Raw genomic sequence first — 21,406 nt, forward strand, 5'->3', positions numbered from 1 at the left:
ATCTAAAATTTAGAAAAATCTAAAAATTTGTTTTTAATCAAAAGCTTAGCTCAGAAACCGTTATGAACATCGATTTCAAATTGAGCAAGCTTTATATAAATTTATTTAATACAATCAACGCTCAAATCGTCTTTCGCCTCATAAGAATTAAAATGAGAAACAAACTAATTAATTCTTAATAAAGAAAAAATGTGAAAAACTAAAAACACCCATCAACCTTCGAAAGACTAGCGTCTTTCGCACATTGCTGAGACTAAATACATCCAAACATCTTTTTTTCTCATTCTTACAATATTGAAATAGAGTTGCGGGGCCGCAGAGGGATTGGGCTCAGCTCGGTACTGTGGGTGGGATTGGTTCCAGCTCAATAGTACGGGATCCAGAGTTCAAAAACAACTGTAGCAAAACATTGATGGACTGACACAAGGACCTGCGTAGTCAAGAAGGATCAATCCGTTAAAATAAAATATTGAAATACAGAAACAAATCTGCTAAATTAGATTTTGTTACTGAGATTTCCAGGAGTTAATCTAATCGTATATTAAACCCTCAGTTTTCATTAGTTTTTCCAGTCACCCCGATTTTTATAAAGATTTTATTTCATTTTATTGGCAGTAGCTTAAATTTTATGCGTAGTGATTTCCTGTTCCTTCTAAGTTTGACTTGGATCTTGGTTTTGATCAGATCTTTAATATTCAATTCGCCAATTATCAGGTGTTGAAATTCCAAATTTGTTGTTAATAAATATTACAAACATTTTTTTTGAATCTCAAACAATTTTTTTATGGCACTTGGTATTAACCAAGTGACATATAGTGATCGTAAATTCTGTCAGTTTGTCTGTACATCTGTTGGTCTGTCCCGGTTTTGCTACTTTAGGCACTTCCAGGTAAACTAGGACGATGGAATTTGGCAGGCGTATCAGGGATCAGAAAAGATTAAATTAAAAATAGTCTTTTTTCCCGATTTTATATTCTGGGGGGGGAGAAGGGAAGCCGTTAATTCGGAAAAAAATGATTCGGAAAACGGAAACAACCACCAGAGCTGGCGGTTGTTAATTCTGAAAAATTTGAAAAAATGAGGTATTTTTAACTTACGACGGAGTGATCGGATCTTCATGAAATTTGATGTTTGGAAGGATATCATGTCTTAGAGCTCTTACTTTAAATCTCGACCAGATCCGGTGAAGGGGACATTGGGAGGGGGCGGAACCTAAAATCTTTGAAAACGCTTAAAGTGGAGGGATCGAGATGAAACTTGGTTGGAAAAATTAGCACAAGTCCTAGATACGGGATTGACGTAATCGGAACGAATCTGCTCTCTTTGGAGGAGTTGGGAGGGGGTTGAGGTTTAATTCTAAAGAATTAGAAAAAATGAGGTATTTTTAACTTACGAAAGAGAGATCGTATCTTAATGAAATTTCATATTTAGAAGGATCTCGAAACTCAAATCTCTTATTTTAAATCACGACCGGATCCAGTGTCATTAGAGGGGGGCCGGAAATCGTGGAAAACTGCTTAAAGAGGAGAGATCAGGACGAAACTTGGTGGAAAGAATAAGCACATGTCCAAGATAGGTGACTGACATAACCGGGCCGGATCCGCTCTCTTTGGTGGAGTTGGGGGGGGGGGTAATCCGGAAAAATTAGAAAAAATGAGGTACTTGTAACTTACGAACTATTGATCAGATCTTAATGAAATTTGAAATCTAGAAGGATCTTGTGGTTTAGAACTCTTATTTTAAATCCCAACCATATCCGATGACATTGCAGGGAGTTTGAGGGGGAAACTGGAATTCTTGGGAAACATGGAAATCGAGGCATCTTACGAATGGGTGAACGGATCTTAATGAAACTTGATATATACGAGAATCTTACGTTTCAGATGCTCAATTTCCAATTCGAATCAGATCCAGGGACAAAGAGGATTGGAGGGGAAACAGAAATCTTGGAAACCGGAAATCTTCAAAAACGCTTAGAGTGGAGAGATCGGGATGAACCTTGATGAGAAGAATAAGCACAAGTTATAGATATTACATTGACATAATTGGTACAGATCCGTTCTCTTTGAGGGAGCTGGTGGTTGTTAATTTGGAAAAATTAGAAAAATTGAGGTATTTTTAACTTAAGAACGGGTGACTAGATCTTAATGAGATTTGATATTTAGAAGGAACTCGTGTCTCAGAGCTCTTGTTTCAAATCCCGACCAGATCTGTTGACACTGGGAGGAGTTGGAGGGGAAACCGGAAATCTTGGAAAACGCTTATAAATTTTGTAGATACGTGATCGACTGGACCCGCTCTCTTTGGGGGAGTTAGGAGGTGGGGTTCAGTGCTTTGACCAGTTTGGTGCTTCTGGACGTGCTAGGACGATGAAAATTGGTAGGCGTGTCAGGGAGCTGCGCAAATTGACTTGATAAAGTCTTTTTCCCCGATTCGACCATCTGGGGTACTGAAGGGAGAGGAAAAATTAGAAAAATTGAGGTATTATTAAGTTACAAGTGGGTGATCGGATCTTAATGAATTTTCATATTTAGAAGGACCTCTTGACTCAGAGCTCTTATTTCAAATCCTAACCGGCATTAAGCCTCTTTCCTTTTAAAGCAATCTATTGATTTTTAGAATTTGGCTAGACCTCATACCATATGAGGTGTTGGCTCTTGGCTCTTCCGACCTCGTCAGAAGGGCCATGTGAGCTCTTAACTCTTGTTTTTGCAGTGCATGCTAAGAAATCGTGGTAACTTGCTGTTGTGGCAAGTTCTAATGGCAAGCTCAATAAAATGTAAAATGTGATGAATGAAGTGGAATCAGACTTTCTTAAGCAGACAGGCCCTTATTTAGCTGAGTAGGGCTGTGCAATCCGTGATGTTAGTGGTTTTTCATTCCCATTACAATAAAGGTATATTGTGTCTTATCATAGTACGATATACGATGCTATTCGATGCAATGGCAATTTGTATGACACTTAAATTTTTGTCGAAACAAAAACAAAATCATTGGCAGTGAAATAGCGCTCCCTTAGCAAATGGCAAAGTGGGTACAATGTATTTCTTTTCTTATACCAAGGCCCTTCGTGAGGATGAAGTTATAGAAAATCTGGAAGTAGGTCCTTTCGGTTGGAAATTAAAAGCTCTAGAATCCTTTTTAAGAGTCAAAAGTGATTGAAGGACACCCAGTCCCCCTCCCAATAGTTGAAATGTACAATATCACTACCTCTGAAGATAACTACTCCCCCCTCATAGCCCTTGGGGAAGAAGCTGTAAGTTATACATCTTGCCCATGTCTACATACAATATTTGTCATTGGGAAGTTGAGGCATGCTTGACCGTTGGTGCCTAGAAAAGCTAAGGGTATTCAGGTGAAACTTTCAGGGGATGCTGAGTCTAGTCATAATTTTAGATAAAATCATTGAGCAAAATTTGAAAAACAATTTGAAGACTACCTTTCTTGTATCTTCATAAAAATAATTGAAAAAGTCCTTGAAAAAGCTAATTTATAGAGGAAAACTTACATCTAGGGAAATTCCAATCAATAAAATTAAACTGAATACACCCAATAGACCATTTCTTATGCCTAGGTTCATCATTACGTTAGACTGTGGACTGTAATATCACCTTCATTTCAACAAGAATCATCGACTCAAATTATACCGCCCAATCATGCATGACGATAGGTTGGCTATCTTTGTATATTTACAGTATTGCCGCCTAATGTCGATATCGAAATCGTTAAATTTTATCAATCAATCATCAATCATTTTGTTAGTACTAAAACACTATTTCAAACGTAAAAAAATTATTCGGCCCAATAAACTTTACTTGTTATGGGCCATACAACACACTAATAATGCACTAAAAGCACCATAAATAATACACTAAATCAAACAATACGTGTGAAATAAAGATGAAAGAGAATAAACACTAGCATACAGTAGAAAAAAGAAAAACATTAAGATGTAAATTAGATAGTTTTAGGTCCATATTAAATAAAAAAAAAGTTTTTTAAACGCAAGTAAGGAGTGACATTAAAACTTAAAACAAACATAAGTTATTCCGTATATGAAAGGGTTTTTCCCCTCCTCTACGCCCCACTCTTTACGGTAAGTTTGACTCTTTGTCACAACTCTACTTTTTAAAAGAATAAAAAAATGTCCGAAATCTTTAAGAATGCCCCCTGAACCACAAAGGAAGCAGAATAAATAGTTGAAATTACAAAAAATACTTTAGCGTAAAGAGCAATGTATCGTGGAGAAGACAAACCCACTTATCTAAATAATATCTTATGGTCGTTTTTACTTATAATGCTGCTCATTACTTTAGGTTGAAAATTATTAATTTTCTCATTGTTTTTTTAAGTAATGTTAGAAAATCCTGCACCCCCTTCATGGAAATTCTCTTCCCTCGTGATAAATTCCTCCATAAGAAGATCCTACCACGTATCAAATTCCGAAAAAGTCCCCCTGAAAACGTCTGTACACTTTATAATAACCATTACTATATGTAAACAATGGTCAAAGTTTGTAACTTGCATCCCTTCCCCCTGGGATTTTAGGGGATTAAGTCGTCCCCAAAGACATATTTATTAGGTTTTTGACTAAGTTGAACAGAATGGCTATCTCAAAATTTGATTTGGTGACTTTGGGGTCAAGTAAACTACTTTCAACCAGCGTGTGTTCCCCGGGGAGACCCTCCAACAAGGTTGACTCTAGTTCAGCATTGTGTAGTGACATGCATGAGATGTGTAGCATAAGCGGGAGACAGTAACAACGGCAATCAAAGGGGTAAAATAAACCTTGACTTGATGCCCATTTAATTGGACAATCTGTCTTGGCTTTTTCTACAATTGGCTATGACTTGACTTTTCCCACAACTATTCCCTTTTCAATTCAAAAATTTCTTTGGGGACAAAATTTGCGTGAGAGGGGACCTAGATCCCCTCTATTTTTTTTCACTTAAAAAGGGCACTAGAACTTTTAGTTTCCGTTAGAATGAGCTCTTGCGACATTCTACTACTACTGGGTCCTAAAACTTGATGAAACTTATATATGTAAAATCAGCATTAAAGTGTAATTCTTTTAATGGAATTATTGGTATCAAAGTTCCTTTTTTTAGAGTTTCATTTACTATTTAGCCGGGTTGCTCCTTACTGCAGTTCGTTACCACAAACTATTTGATCAAATTTATTGGCATTGGTGTCGCTCTTACAAGCCTGATTTATTTTATGGAGGGGAGGGGGCAGTTGTTACACTAATTACCCTAAATATCCTAAAGTAACAAAGCAGTAGTTTTTGGTTGTTTCTTTTATCAAAAACTAAAATAGATTTTGCAAATGAGATAAATTGCACAATAGAATCAAGATGCTTTATGCTAAAATCGTGGTTGCCGTACTAGCCAAGTAGTTACCCCTTTAGACTTGAAATCTCCTGTCCGTAAGGACAGGGGTTCGAGTCCTGGTGTCGCTGATTATCTAGTTAGGATTATCTGAGGTGTGACTCTGTAAGCTCACCCAGATTCGACCTAGCTCCAAATGAGTACCTGTGAAATCTGGGGAAAAACACAAGAAATGTCAGATGACTTGACCACAACCACATATTACACTCCCGGCTGAAGGTAGAGAATCGGGAATTTATTACCTGCACTAGGTGGACATTGGTCAGCATGCACAATTTTTTTGTCGCAAAATAAGATTATCCTAGACTGTGGGGGAAGCTGCTACCCCTGAATTGTTCCTCTTGAAAAAAAAATTAAGGGGTAAACATTTAATCTTGAAGTAAGTATTTCGGTGGTGGTGGCTTACAATGTCTATTAATATTTTTGATTTTCTTATTTGAACCCAAATAAATACTAGCCTCCTGTTTTCCGAGAGGGTTTTGAAAAGTATCAAGATTCTAATTTTTCTCCCTAGGTTTTCTTCTCCCTCGCTCTTTTCCCTTGCTATTTCGTCTTCTTCTAATCCAAAATAGCGGCAAACTGATCATTTTCCCGCATTACCTTTTTTTAAATATTATTTTTTTATGTTTTCTTATTTATTATGACTGGTACAATACATTGAATTTAAGAAGAAGGGGGAGGAAAACGTGTCCGAAGCAAAGCTTGTCTGGAAAGTCCTTGTTTAAAAAGCGAACACCCGAAAGGAAAAATTAAACAAAAAATATGTAGAAAAAGTGAAAAATAAAAATGAAATAAAAACGTGGCAGAGTAAAGAGAAAAATAGGGACGAAAAACAATACTTCAACGCCAATGATTAGGTCATGATCACCATATACATTCATACAACATGGAAAGCGTCAGATTACTTGAGCCAAACCACGCCATTGCACTCCAGGGTTGCGACTAAACCAAAAAAATTCGTAACGTCAGAACTCTTACAAACGTAACTTTTCTGTAACTTTAGTCAAGAAAATCTCTTCTCAAGGCAGGGTTCCTTTCATTCGCTATTAAGAGTGACTCTTAGAGGAGGGCAGTTGTTACTTGTATATTTTATCATTATATAATCTTCTTTTTTAATTTTTTCATTATTAATTTTTCCTTCTGACTTCAGCTTGCTCCTTCTCCATATAATAAGTGCATAAGGCCACCCTTTTCTAGCATTAATTTCTTGCTTTGCCACAACTTCACAGGGATCAGGCGTTTGATGCTTATTCCAAAGGGATAAATTTATGTCTAAAAGCGGTAAAAGTATCAAAAAATACCTAGCTTCTAATATTTCTGTTTCTGTAAACCATCCCCATAGCGGGGAAAGATAAAGGACATGCGGTAATGCTACTGATGTACGTGGCCCCGTAAAAACCTACCGATTACAATATTTCAGCTGGGCTAGTTTAGCATAGCTCATTTGCAGGTTAGACACAAGGGTGTCAATAGAAATTGAAACTTTAAGGATCAAAAAATACCTAGCTTCTAATATCTCTGTTTCTGTAAACCATCCCCATAGCGGGGAAAGATAAAGGACATGCGGTAATGCTACTGATGTACGTGGCCCCGTAAAAACTTACCGATTACAATATTTCAGCTGGGCTAGTTTAGCATAGCTCACTTGCAGGTTAGACACAAGGGTGTCAATAGAAATTGAAACTTTAAGGAAATATAGAGAGGGACATCGAAAACGATCGAACACACAATGTGCTTGATAGTTGTGAAAAGGGAATATCACTAATATCTAAAGGACGACCAAGGGTAGTAAGTAGAAACTTTCAAAGTATGTTGAGGAGATGTCAACGAGAGATTGGAGGGCAACCAACCCCTCCCTTCTTGCTCTTTGCTCTTGCCCTCTGCTCAATACTGATAGAAATTTTTGAGCATTTATTTTGTTCCAACTAGTTCCTGGGATAATTTCTTCCATAGTTATACTTACAGGGGTGCTATAGTCCCATAGCCCTGGGGCAAGGTTTGTAAATTAAGCGATTTGACCAATGTTTGCCCAGTGCATTTGTCATTAAAAAAGGGGTAAATATTTGATTCTGGGTGTACCCAGAAAGGTTAAGGGCATTAAGATAAAACTTTGAAGAAGGTTGAGGGGGTACGTTATACAACATCAAAAGGTATTATTTGCGTCCAGTTTATCAAAAAGGAGGATCTGCAATATTTTAAGAATGTCTGAGGACCTCCAGGACATGCGGAGGGGATGTTCAAAAGTGGTTGGAAGGCCACCAGCTCCCTCCCATGCCTTTTTAGTAACTCTCCCTCCAAAAGTGTTTGATCAAAATTTTGAAACAGACATCTTGTTTAAAATAGTCAAAAGCTCAAATAACTATGCTTATGGAGATGACATAGCCCCCTACAGCTTTAGAGAGGGATGCCAAACATAATAAAACACACTATGTATGTACTGATTGTCAAAATGACGCATCTTCAATATCTAAGGAACAGCTGAAAGTATTAAGTTGAAAATTTCAGTGGATGTTGAAGAGCTATCGGAGGACAGCCAGCCCCCCTTGCTCTTTTTAGATGCTCCCTTCCATCAATGCTCATCAAATACTTGAAAAAGCGATTTTGTTTAAAACAGTCAAAAGGTATTGTAACTGTGCCTTCAAGGATACAACGCCCCCCACAGCCATCAGGGTAAGTATTGTAAATTATGCAATTTGTCTTTTTTTTACGTGCAAGATTTATCACTAGGGACAGGAAGTTTTCGAAACAATGTGTGTCCAAAAAGGCTTAGGGTGTTTAGGCAGAACTTTGGAAAATGATAAGACATATGTCAAACTAAAGCTACAGATAACACGTGAACCCTGTTCATAAAAAGGTGTATCTGCAATTTGACCGGAACAGATGAAGGTCCTACGTTTAAACTCTCAGGACATGTTGAAGAGGATGTTAAAAAAATGATCGGGGGCAACTAGCCCCTCCCCCTTTCCCTTTTTAGCTGTCTTCCGTCCAAAGATATTTGATCGAAATTTTGGAATATCCACCTACTTCAAAATAGTCGAAAAGTCAAAGTACTATACCCTCGGTGATAACTTATCCACCACAGCCTCTTAGGTAAGTGTTGTAAGTTATTTAAGTTTCTCATGGCTTATATACAAAGCTGGTTATTAAGAAAAAGGGGTATGATTGATCCTGAGCCTCTAAAAAGGCTAAGAATATTAAAGTAAAATCCTTTAGAAAACGATCAGAGTGAAGTTAAATAAAACTGAAGCGCACTGTATGTAGGACGATTTTTAAAAGGGAACAACAGCAATATTGAAGGTACGGCTTAGGCTATTAAGGTGAACCTTTAAAGACGTATTGAGAGGGGTGTTCAAAAGGAATCATGGGCAGACTCTCCCCTTCTTGCCCTTTTAAATATTATCCTTAACATTAATTGATATCTTAAAAGTTTATTTTATTAGAAATTATCGCAATGTCTTATAGCTATGCCTCTGGGGATGCCATACCCCAACTGCTCCCAGGGTAAAGCATCTAAAGTATGCGATTTGTCCATATTTTACATGCAGGACTTATCAGTAGTAAAGAGGGAAATGTTGAATCCTGGGTTGGGCCCGAAAAGACTTAGGGTACTGAGCCAAATTTTGGGAAATATAGAGGGGCATGTTGAGCTAAATCCAAAGAAAGTATAATAACACATTTGTGCTCTCTATACATACACGAATGTACACAAAGGGGTATAGGAAACAAACCAGGAGAAAAATTAAAACTATAAAATTACACTTCTAACGAAAAGGACAACAATAAATAGCTCATAATACTCATAAAAACTCATGAATTTATAAAAAAAAAAAAACAGTTTACAATAGATCGATAGTACATGATACTAAAACACTCATAATGCATAACACATAAACACTTATAACAAATAGCTCAGCCTTATTAAAGCAATGGCGACAAAATTTTACTAGGTTCATTCTTTAATCCTATCTACCGTAGATGTTAATTTGATATATTAATTGCATTTTGAATTGAGATTAAATCGCCTGACAACAGCAAAATATCATCAACATACCGTAATACTGTCAATATCATCAATACGGCAATAATGTCGATACTGACAGTCGCATATGGGCGTATGTACCATTAAGTATACATTAATTATAACGGAACTAAAAACTGGCCTTAGTTTTACTCCACGACGTAAAAAAAATTGGTCTGAAAGTCACCCTCCCGAAAAAACTCTCACAAATGAATTATCATACCAGCCTGTTAAACACTGGTTTATAAATGGGTTCATTTTTCTACGCAACAACGATAAAACGTGTGGCTATGCAACATACTATCAAACACTTTCGAAATATTCACTCAGTGCATAAAAAGTTACTTTTTTTTAAGGTTAAGATAGTTTTCCAATATTTCTAGTTCCAAGCTATCAAAAGCATACCTGTAATATTTTAAGGACTGCTAAGGGTATTAACTTGGAACTTCAAGGGCCACTACCACTGCTGTTACTATCGCGGCTGCAAATGAGACTGGTTGGGATTGCAGCTTTGATAATTTTCATCTGTGATAACTAGCAACTTTGACTGCGACTGCTGCTATATCTATTTGAGACTATTTTCAGGGAATTTTGAGGGGAGGTTTGACTTATAAACTTTAATTTTGAAAAAAACATCATTTTGATGTTTTCGCACTTTGATATTGAAAAAAAAAAATTATGTTGAAAAAGAGAATGTTGAAAAACTTGAAATAAGGCAGTCCAAAACGGATAGAGATTGTAGCAGCATGGGTTGTAAGCTATGCCTTGGGGGAATATATTTGTGCGTTTCATTATCTTATTTACTTTGTTCATGGCCGTATAATTTGACTTTAAAATATGCTTATCTATCTATCTAATGCCTCGTTTACACGGAGAGGAAAACTTGACGGGAATCCTGTCTCCGAGACAGGATTTATGTTTACACACAGAGGGAAAAGTGGGAAAAGATTCTTGTCCTTTTGGCAGAAAATTTGAAAATTTTGTAAGCATGGATGAAACCATAGAGGCAGGAAAACGGATGAAAACGGATATTTACTAATATTATATTTGATAATTATATTACTTTGGCAGTAGAGTATCTAAAGCTTTATCTTTTATTCAATTATTGTCATTTCTTTATTTAAGAGGTTTAGCACCTTTCAGATATTGTGAAATTACTAGACTTATGTCTAAGCTAGATCCACCAGATCCCTATCTAGAGGGGAGCCATGCTAAGCCTAAGAGCAATATTGCCATATCTCCTACTCAAATCACTAAGCCTGCAAATAATGATAACGATAAAACTGAAAAGGCCAGGACTAGACAGCCATCAAGACCATCTACATCTAGTGATGGCACAATGATTTCTGTGGGTTCACCTCAGTGGTGTGAACCAAACTGTCAAGTACCAGATGATGAGAACCATCTGGCATGGGATGACTTCCAAGTAGTTCAAAAACTCAAGAAAAAGAATAATAAAAAGAGAAAGGTTGACGCCCCCAATCTTTTGATACCAACAGATGAGTCAACAGCCCCAACCCCTAGTTATGAATTATCCATTCCAATGTTTGCTGTTGTAATCTCACCCGTCCAGAAAAATACCAGTCTCAAACCCCTGAAATTTGAACCAAAAAAACATATTGACTTTTTGAGGATGAACATTTTCAAGAAGTTAAGAAAGGAATTTGATATATTCATTAACAGAAATGGAGAAGCTGAAGTATTTGCCAATGATGCAGCCTGTCTGACCTCTCTGCTGGACTTGACACATATTGGTAATATGGAAGTAACTTGTAAGCCAAAAGAACAACTGATTCAAAAAGAAACTAGACTGGTCATTTATAATATACCCAGTTTATATACAGACAATGACATCCAAGAGGGTCTTACTGATAGTTCCCTTTTATCTTACCCTCTGAAGTCAATAACAAGACTAAAAAAAAGAAATGAAAACAATGAGTTAGTAGCAAGTAACTCTGTTCTTTGTGCATTTGAAGGAGCATATTCACCAGAAAAGTTATTCTTGTTTGGTGGAAGAGTTGCCTTTAGATTATATGATGAAAAACCTATACAATGCAAACACTGCTTGAAACTAGGGCACACACAAAAATTCTGTCCATTTGCCACTGCTGTTGTTTGTAAAAACTGTACATCAAGGGGTCACTCTGAAAGCAACTGCCATTACCCAACAAAATGTATTAACTGTGGAGGTTCACATCTTTCTGATGACAGAAATGTTTGTGCTAAATACAAACAAAGAAGTCAGATTGTAAAAATAGCACAGGAGAAAAGAATACCAGTACCCATAATTGCTAATGCTATGAGGAAAGAACCTAGTCAGCCTCATATAAACTTTGTCAATACACCTTCCAGGAGACCAACTCCAGTCCAAGAGCTGAGAAGACAACCACAGCAGGCGTGGAAAAAAATTCCTGCAACCAACTTCTATGAGACCTACTCCCTATCAACTAGTGAGCAACCCATAAGTATAACTAGCCCTTCTTTCCCCAGACTTGACCACAAAGTAGGAAGAATTCCTGCAGGTGTATCCCCCTCTCAACCCAAAAGACCTACATTCTTATCTATTAGGGGTAATGGACCTCAAAGAAGCAACATCAAGCCTCCAACACCCACAATCTTAGTTGGTAATCAACTAAGAAACTTGACAAAATTTATTATTACCCAGGAGCTTATTCGATCATCAAATTATGACACACAAATGAAAAATGAACTATGTGAGAAAACACTAGAAAAGCACTTTCCAGAGTCATTGCTGAAAGAAGTTACAGATGAATTTAAGGAACTAATTGCTATTGTTGCAGCCAAAAATATTCGAGTTCCCTAATGATTAGAAAACAACCCCCCCAACTAATTAACAATGTTAGTGATATAGATAAACTGATAGTGCTACAGTGGAACGCTTTTTCACTTAATAATACAAAAATGATGGAACTTTGCTCGTATATTAATAAAGAAAAAGTGGATGTAATTTGTCTCCAAGAAACACATTTAAATAATCTAAAAAAAGTGTCCATACCAGGATACAAATGCTATCGAAAAGATAGAGATTCTGGCAGAAAAGGAGGTGGAGTGCTCATTTTTATAGCTGATAAAATAGTTCACTATCCATTACCATTAAAGCAACATGACCATGAAATAGATGTGGTAGGAGTATCAATCACTTTAAGCTCAGGAGACACTTTAATAATTAAATCTATGTATAACCCAAAGGGGGATACTGATATATATAATATTTTATCAACAGAAGCAGAGGGTCACAACTCCTTTATTTTTGGTGACCTAAACGCTCATAGCACTCATTGGGAAGATATTGAACAATCAAACCGGGCTGGGAAAAATGTTGAAAGATTACTGTTAGAAAATAACCATATAGCAGTTCTAACACCATATAATTTGCCAACTTATTATAATATAAAAAATAAAAAATTGTCAACCATTGATATTCAACTAGGTCCTGCTGCTGCTATTGACCAGGTTTCAATAAGTAGAGTAACAGATCTACAAAGTGACCACTGCGCTATTAAGACTACAATCTCTAATATGTCTCACCAAACCAAACCTGGAAAAAGGAAGTTTATCAACAAGAAAGGTAATTGGCCAATGTTCAAGCAAATCCTGCAAGAAGCCAATTATAATTTACTTGAAGATTTTTCCCAAATTGATGATAAAGTAAAAATACTTAACAAAATTATGATGGAAGCTGCTTACAAAGCAATTCCCAAGACAAGCCCCAACATTTGGACTCCAACTGGCAATAAGAGAATTAAAAATTGGTGGAATGAACTATGCTCTACTGCAGTGGAAGCTAAGAACGTAGCAAAAAAGGCATTTCAAAGACATCCATCAATGAGCACTGCAATTGAATATAAACATAGCTCAGCAAAAGTAAAAAAAACATGTTTACAGGCCAAAAGAGAGGCATGGGAAAAATTTATGACTAACATAGATCATCAAACTGCAGTATCTAAGATTCACCAATACGTAAGCAAAATGAACGGCAAGAGAATGACACTTGATGATCGCAAATATGAAATAAAACACCAGGGTCAACTAATAACTTCTGATTTCCTAAAAGCTGATATTTTTGCAAACACATTCATGAAGAAACCTCTAGACACTGTTTTGCCAAATCCACCTGTATGTGTCCTCCCTTCTGTAGCACAACACAAGAAGTCGTTAATGTTACCCTTTTCTTTATCTGAGTTACAGACAGCTATTGAAAGATGCAACTTAAATTCAGCCCCAGGATATGATGAGATACACATCAAATGGTTGATTGAAACACCTGACATTTTTCGAGCTAAGCTCCTGGAAGTATGTAACAACGCATGGAGAGAAGGGAAATTTCCTACCCCCTGGAAAATTGCACTTATTTACCCAATCCTCAAACCTGGAAAACCACCAGAAGATCCTATATCTTACAGACCAATATCAGTTCTCCCCACAATGGGCAAAATATTTGAGCGAATGATTTTAAGGAGATTAGAATGGTTTGCAGAGGTAAATCAAATAATACCCCAATCTCAGACAGGTTTTAGAAAGAGTCATAGTGCAATGGACAACATAACTAGAATAGAAACAGATATGACAGATGCTTTACAGGAGGGCGAAGTTGGTATTGCTGTATTGTTTGATTGGACAGATGCATATGGGAATGTAAAACGTAAAAAGTTACAAGAAATTATGCATAATAAAAATTTTCCACCTCTGGCGATCTCAATTATAATGAATTTATTATGTGATCGTTCCTTTCAAGTACAGATTAATGAAATACTGTCTGTAAGAAAACAAGTTGAAGATGGTCTCCCACAAGGAACTGTCATAAGCCCTCTTTTATTTACACTATATATTTCTGAACTAAAACTTAGAAGCCAGTCAAAACATGGAGAATTTGCTGACGATCTCCTTGTGTGGAACAGACATAAGAACATAACTTTACTCCAAAACATCATTCAGGAAGATATATATGATGTGTGCCTGTTTTCTAAAGCTTTTGGACTGCCCATTTCTATACCAAAAACAAAAGCAATTGTGTTCCATAAACGACAAGTAACCCTTCCGAAACCCTTAAGGATAGAGGAGAGTGAGATAGTCTATGAGCCGTCAGTTCGGCTACTGGGCATGATTCTTGATTCTCGTTTAAAATGGCAACCATATTTAATGATGTTAAGAATGACAATTTTAAAACGGCTAACCATCCTCAAACGACTTGCAGGATCTAAATGGGGATCTTCACCCAAGTTAATTATTGACTTTTACAAAATGTATATTCGGTCTAAATTGGAATATGGCATACAATTTCTTACAAATATTCCGGTTACTTTGTTCAATACCCTTGAGACACTCCAAAATTCAGCCATCAGAATTGCTTTGGGGCTCCACAAACATACTGCAGTGGTTAAGCTCAAAGAACTTTCTGGACTAACTGCTCTGAAAGACAGGGCTACTATGCAGAGAAACTGCTACTTCACAAAAATACAAACATATGGCAAAATCCATGCAGTTTTTCCCTCCACTTTTGGAAATCCTGCTAAGCCCCAACACCTACTATCTTCTTTTAGCCAGTATCTAAAAGATTACCCAAATTGGAAAAATGAACAGGCGGATAGTTACCCTTTTCCAAAATCTCCACCATGGGAAATGGTGGCTCCTGAATGTCATCTTCAGTTAGTTTCTAAAGACAAGTCACATTATTCAGATCAGTATGTCTGTCAACTTTTTGCTAATAAGATATCCTCACACTTTCCTGAACATATTCTAGCTTTCACGGATGGTTCAGTAAAAGGATCAAGAGCAGGAGCAGGGGTGTGTATTCCTCATGTTTCCTTGAATATATCAGCAACTCTTCCATCACACACTTCAATTCTGTCAGCAGAGTTATTTGCTATACATAAAGCACTTGAAACTATGGCCAGACTAAACCTTTCGTCAAAGAATGTGTTAATCCTTACAGATTCAAATTCTGCAATTCAATTAATAAGAAAAATAAATTATGAGGCTGCAGATTCAGATTTAAAATTAATAAGAGATGATCTACAAAGATTAAATAAATATGGTATTTTTGTTTGCTTCCAGCATATTCCTAGTCATAAAGGACTGATTCATAACGTGACTGCTGATAGGCTAGCAAATGAAGCTGCAAATATTGACCCCCAACCAGAATCAAAATTGGGGAACCTACGAGATATTATGAAACGCCGTGGTCAAATAAAATGTCTACCATTTCGAAATTCCCCATTTCGTTCTAGAGAAGACACAGTGTGGTACTATAGACTGAAATCAGGATATCTTTTTCTGAATTCTGTCCGATTTCAATGGAATTTGTATCATTCTCCACTATGCAGGTGGTGTTTAACAACAGAGGAAACTCCCCAACACATATTTTTTGATTGCCAAATACTTGCACCCGAAACTAATAAGATTAAGATAATTTGTAAAAAACTAAAGATTGAAGAAATGTTTGACTCCATCATTAGTTTTCAACTACCTCCTAATACTGAAAGGCCGATCTATAGGGTGATGATCCAAATTATGAAAAAGACAATGGAAAACGAGCTAATTTAGTAATGAAGATCTACTGTGCAGAAGAGAGCGAGAGTGAGTAGGAAGAGCCGTATTGGTACCGGCCGGCCTCTTGGCCTTAAACTGCTGGGGACAGGTAGCTCAAGTACTCGCACTTCCCACAAACCAAACAGAAGAGAAGAGAGGACGAAAAAGAAGGATTGCTAGTGCCATCTTGAAGTCAAAGGGGTGAAAGGACTGTATGCAGTCTGTATACCCTCATACAATTTATGGAATGGAATGGAAACCAACAGGAATATTATGATAGCAGCCACAGCATTATTATTGATTGCTGCTGCTTTTAAAAGTACCGAAGCAGAAAATCTATTTTGCAAGGTTTCACTTTTGTAACACACACATTTTTAAAGGTCAGGGCCCTCTAGAGGGAGAAGGAAAAGAAAAAACTTAGCTCAATCCCAATTTATAAGGTTTTAAAGATATGTAAATACATTTCCTAAATTTTGAAAAAAAATGTTAATAATGGCTCAGAATTCTACTCAAATAACAGAAATTGAATTTTCAGAACTAAAGGCAGAGAAAAAGCAAATGGTACCTGAAAATTAAGGTAAAATGTTGTTTTGTCAATTCAGTAGGTATAGACCTGTCATGGAGTCAAATTTTAGGGCTCTCTAGAGGGAGAAGAAGTGGAGGTGGATACTTTAAAATACCTTCCCAGGATATATTTTAGCCTGTAGACCCATCCCTGAAAGTTTCATTTTCCTAACCTAACTTCTTTCTGAGATATCAAGAAGTAACTCAACTAGAATTTTATCTGTCTGGTAAAAAACATCCTTCAAATTTTAGATATGCTCTAATTCTACAGGAGCATAAAAAAATGCTTTTTAAAATTGCCATTATGAGGTAAGATATTAGCTAAAATGCCTGTATAAAGCAAACTAGCCTACCTAGGGAGCCAAAACACTTGAATTTGCTTAACTGCTTCTTCAACAGTTGCATAAGATCTGACAATGAGTAAAGTATGGAATTTAAGTCAGAAACGCCTTTTATGCTTTTTCTATTCTCACCAGAATAAAACACAAATTCCATATTGACTTTCACAAAAACTTCAAGATAAGTTGTAGTAATTGGTCCTTTAGCCTGATATAGCTGCTATTTGCTGCTATGAGTGCATAGTTTATAATGGGAGCTTAAAATTGTCTTGGCATGCTGCATGGTTGAGTATACAACCCTCTAGGCTATACTATCTTTCTTTATATGCATATTATTGTTTAAGAATGATCAAGCTTCAAGCATTAATCTCCTTTCATGACCTATAGTTGAAATTTAAAATTTGCTTGGGAAGTATTTATTCCACTAAAAACTCACCACCTATTTTTGAACTTCATTTATACAGCCCTGTTTTTTTTTTACCCCCCTTTAGCCTGTATCCAGTTTCTGATAGCCATTTAAATTTCATTTTGTCTGTTGCTCATTTCTTGTCAATATTACTGAGTGGTCACAGATAAGCACTAGAGTCCTCATTGATAAATAATATGTGCATGTATATATATAGCTAGTTGCTACTTATTTTTCTCTGGGAATACAATGTTTGATGTGGCATAAACCAAAGAAAGGACCTGTAGGCCTAGAGAAAAATATGTAAAAAAAATGATGTTTTATAATTGCACAATAATTATAGCTTACATAATTTTAAATGCAGTCCTGCTCTACTTGACCCCCAACCCTCCGAATATAGAAATATATAGCTGAAGTTATATGTTACCTGTGCCAATCTATCCCTCAACCTTTAACTCCCTGTAAATTGAAGCAACTGTGACAAAGCAAGAATGGGGGAAAAGGTGACAGGTGACAAAATACATTGGAACTACATAATTTTGGCTATATATTTGCAGATTAGGCAGGTTGGAGGTAAATTATAGTATAGAGATGCATGCTTCTCCCTTTGGTATGTAGGCTAAGTAGAAGATCACTTGTACCTGATGCTGTCCCTCTTGTTTTAGTTGGATGGGAAACATCCAAAGAAAGTTTCTTTTGAAAAGGAAAGGTGAGATTGCCCAAAAGTGAGATTGAATATGTCAAAGCTTGGAGGTTTGCCCCTTCAGTCTGTTTAAAGGAAAATGGATTCATAATTGAAGCTTTGTTCATTTCAATCTTAAGGGTGACCTATATTTGTGACAATTCATTAAATGGTTGTAAAGGGAGACTTTTTTTTATTCATTAGTCTTCTTTGTTTTCTGTTTAAGTTTTTGTTTAATCTTTAAATTGATATCCATTTCTTACAAATTTTTATTGATACCAGTGGTCCATTTGCAAGTTTTCACCTAATTTGTAATTACCTTAAACCTTAAATCGCATTTGCCAGCGAGATAAGGTGGTAGATCCTCCTGTAGTTCTCGCTGGTGGTGAGTGATGTAATTATGTTGGCTTAGCTTCCCAGTCCAGCCTCCACTCGGCCCTCTCCCAGTCCCGGTCGACTCCAGCCTTGAAGGAGTGGGGTGTCTCAGCTTGGATGGTAGACTCGGATAGGCTATTCCAGAGGGGGAAATCCCTGGTCTCACAATTACATTTAAATTTACTGAAGCTAGGAAACATAGAACTCCTATCTATTTAAAGAAAATCAATGGATGTACTCATTTAAAGTTGGGCCAATTCTAGCTGAGGTTAGTCATATCACCAACCCCTATCCAAAACCAAATAAACCGGCAATGCCTGGAATTAAACCTGTACACCTTGGACAAAGCGTTCCAACCCAGAGCGCCTACCACTTAGCAAGGAACACAAATTTGACCAGAAAACAATAATTATTTGAAGAAGAATAGAAAATTGAAAAAAAATTGCTATAGTTGTCCCACTACTATCCTGTAAATGCTATAGGCCCATTTTATTTAGACAAATCAATTTAAGACAGGTATCAACAAAACTCCATCAGGGATTGTATTTGCTTAAAATACAATCAAGCTATGTGAATGCTTTGCTTTGTGATACACTAGTCTTGAAATAATAAAAAAAGAGAAAATTTATATTTTCTATTTATTTTTCACCAGCTCATTTGCGGCAAAAAACATAATCCATCTCAGTGATACCTTAACTCATATAGCAAATTTCAAGCAGAACTAGCTTAGCCTACTAGCAGTTGTCTTTCATTTTTGAAAAGGCCAGGCCACCCAAGCAAAGGGTGTATTGTCATTACAAATGATTTTGCTGAAATGAGCTGGTGGAAAACTATTAGGAAATGTAAGGAATCTAGTTTACTGTCTAGAGATTAGGATATCACAAAATTAAGCATTCAATATGCTTGTTTGTAAATCTTAAGTAAATACAAACCCTGTTGGAATTTTGTTGATATCCATCTCACAATTAGTGTGTCTAAAGAAAGTTTCCAAAGAGCATTCAGTTTTCAGCATGCATTTTATCTTTATTGATGGTTAAAGAAAGCAATAGATATACCTGCTGTAGTTGATTAGTAATAAATAACTTGCTGCCTCTCTGCATAAAAATGTGCATTTTTATGTATAATGTATAGCTTTTAAAGTCATTAATTCTTGAGAAGCCCCTTCTTCAGTTATGCCAGCTTTATGGGTAGTAAAGCCTTTTTAAAATAATCTGAAATAATTCTTTGGGGGTCCTTACCAGTGACTTTCTTTTCTACTGCAATTAGCAATGGGTAAAATATATTGCAGTCACTAAAAATTTACAATCTTACTTATTTTACCACTATTAAGTTGCAAAAAGGGTGAACTAAATATTTACCATTGAATTTGCCACAAAAGAAATTTCTAGCTTCAAGAAATTCAATCATGCCTTTAGAACAAGGGATCCTGGGTTAGGTCAAAGTCTTGAAAATGTGCTTCTAGTATAAGTAATTTGTAAATAAAAATTTGTATCTTACTAAAAATGAGACAAAAAAAATCCTGCAGAAAAGAAACAAGACAGATTAATAAAGGAAGAAATACCATGGATGCCCATGAAATGTAAGATAGAAATGAACAAAACTTCAATTATGCATCTGTTTTCTTTAAACAGACAGGAGGAATAAACCTCCAAGCTTTGACAAATTCAATCTCACTACTGGAACCAGGTATAAGACTAATTTCCAGGGAATGAAAACAGTAAATCCCTGGCTTTTCTATTGACACAGGCAGTGAAGGGAATAAAAACACATTTATTGTTCTGCCTATTTGTTCAACTTCTCTGTCTGTTCTACAAATTCTGTATTATATTTATTTGAAAAAAAAAGGCAAAATGTCATAGATAAGATTTATTTGCAAAAAACCCTGCAGGCCACAGCAAACACATGTAACTTTATACAAGCACCTAATTCCAAACAACTTAAAAAAGCAAACACACTTGCAAACAACTTAAACAAGCAAACAAACTTTCAAACACTTTATGAATTCAGAAACACCCATAAATAAACTCTTACCAAGCTAACTCCTCAAACATGACTCCCTATGCTTAATCCTTAAACAAAGATTAAATAAAAAAACTAGTTTTTTAAACTGAAAGTAGGGAGCAATATTAAAACTTAAAATGAACAGAAATTACTCTGTATATGAAATGGGTTGTCCCCTCTGCAATCCCTCACTCTTTACGCTAAAGTTTTTTAATTGTTTTAAAAAGTAGAATTGTGGCAAAGAATCAAACTTTAGCATAAAGAGCAAGGAATTGCAGAGGGGACAACCCATTTCATATACAGAGTAATTTCTGTTTGTTTTAAGTTTTAATATTGCTCCTTACTTTCAGTTTAAAAAACTAGTTTTTTTTATTTAATTTCTGAACATTTTTGAATTAATGCATTTTTGATTTTGGCTCTCTGCACATAAATTATTAAAATGAAATTTGCATATTAATTTTTTTTTGGCTAAATGGCTTTCTCTTAGTTTTGATCAGATGATTTTGAGAAATAAGGGGTGGGGAAGGAGGCCTAGTTGCCCTCCAATTTTTGGAGGGAGCTTTGGGGATAAAGTACATCCTTGTTTCACACCCAAATGAGACATAACTAGTCTAGAAAATTTCCCCATCACCTTTACAACAAACTTCACCCTCCTATACATAGCTGCTATTATTGCTACAAAACAAGACAGCAAGCCTATTTCTAACAGGCTTTCAATTAACAACCTTCTATTTACTGAATCAAAAGCACTTCTCAGGTCTACAAAGATACAAATAGCCAACCATTTTTCCATCTCAATATTTCCAAAGTAAAAATATGGTCAATAGTGCTGAATGTCAATCTGAATCCCACTTGTACTGGACTCAGTATTTCCTCTTTATCTAACCAATCTCTTAGCCTAAATTCCAAAACCTTATTTGCACATTAGGGGAAAGGGGGGGGTGCATTATATCAAATACCTAACCTAACCACCTCTATATATAAATATTAATTTAAATGTAATTACATCATAGTTTGTTTCACAAAAGAACCTAACTTTACTTATTGAGTGTGTTCTGAATAACACACAAGTACCTAATAACCATA

At 36.0% G+C, this 21,406-nt stretch overlaps 2 protein-coding genes across 4 annotated transcripts in view; one reads left to right on the forward strand and one right to left on the reverse strand.

Moving 5' to 3' along the window:
- The window catches only part of LOC136026529 (PR domain zinc finger protein 10-like), a 37,798-nt gene extending 34,162 nt beyond the window's left edge, over positions 1-3,636 (reverse strand). The window contains exon 1 of the mRNA XM_065703194.1: positions 3,509-3,636. Within this exon, the coding sequence (XP_065559266.1) occupies positions 3,509-3,583 (75 nt within the window). The 5' untranslated portion in view covers positions 3,584-3,636. The remainder of the gene's footprint in view (positions 1-3,508) is intronic.
- The window catches only part of LOC136026532 (rap guanine nucleotide exchange factor 4-like), a 788,659-nt gene that overhangs the window by 245,701 nt on the left and 521,552 nt on the right, over positions 1-21,406 (forward strand). The gene's annotated exons all lie outside the window — the stretch shown is intronic.

This window comes from Artemia franciscana, chromosome 4 (assembly GCF_032884065.1).
Source record: "Artemia franciscana chromosome 4, ASM3288406v1, whole genome shotgun sequence".
Classification (NCBI taxonomy): domain Eukaryota; kingdom Metazoa; phylum Arthropoda; class Branchiopoda; order Anostraca; family Artemiidae; genus Artemia; species Artemia franciscana.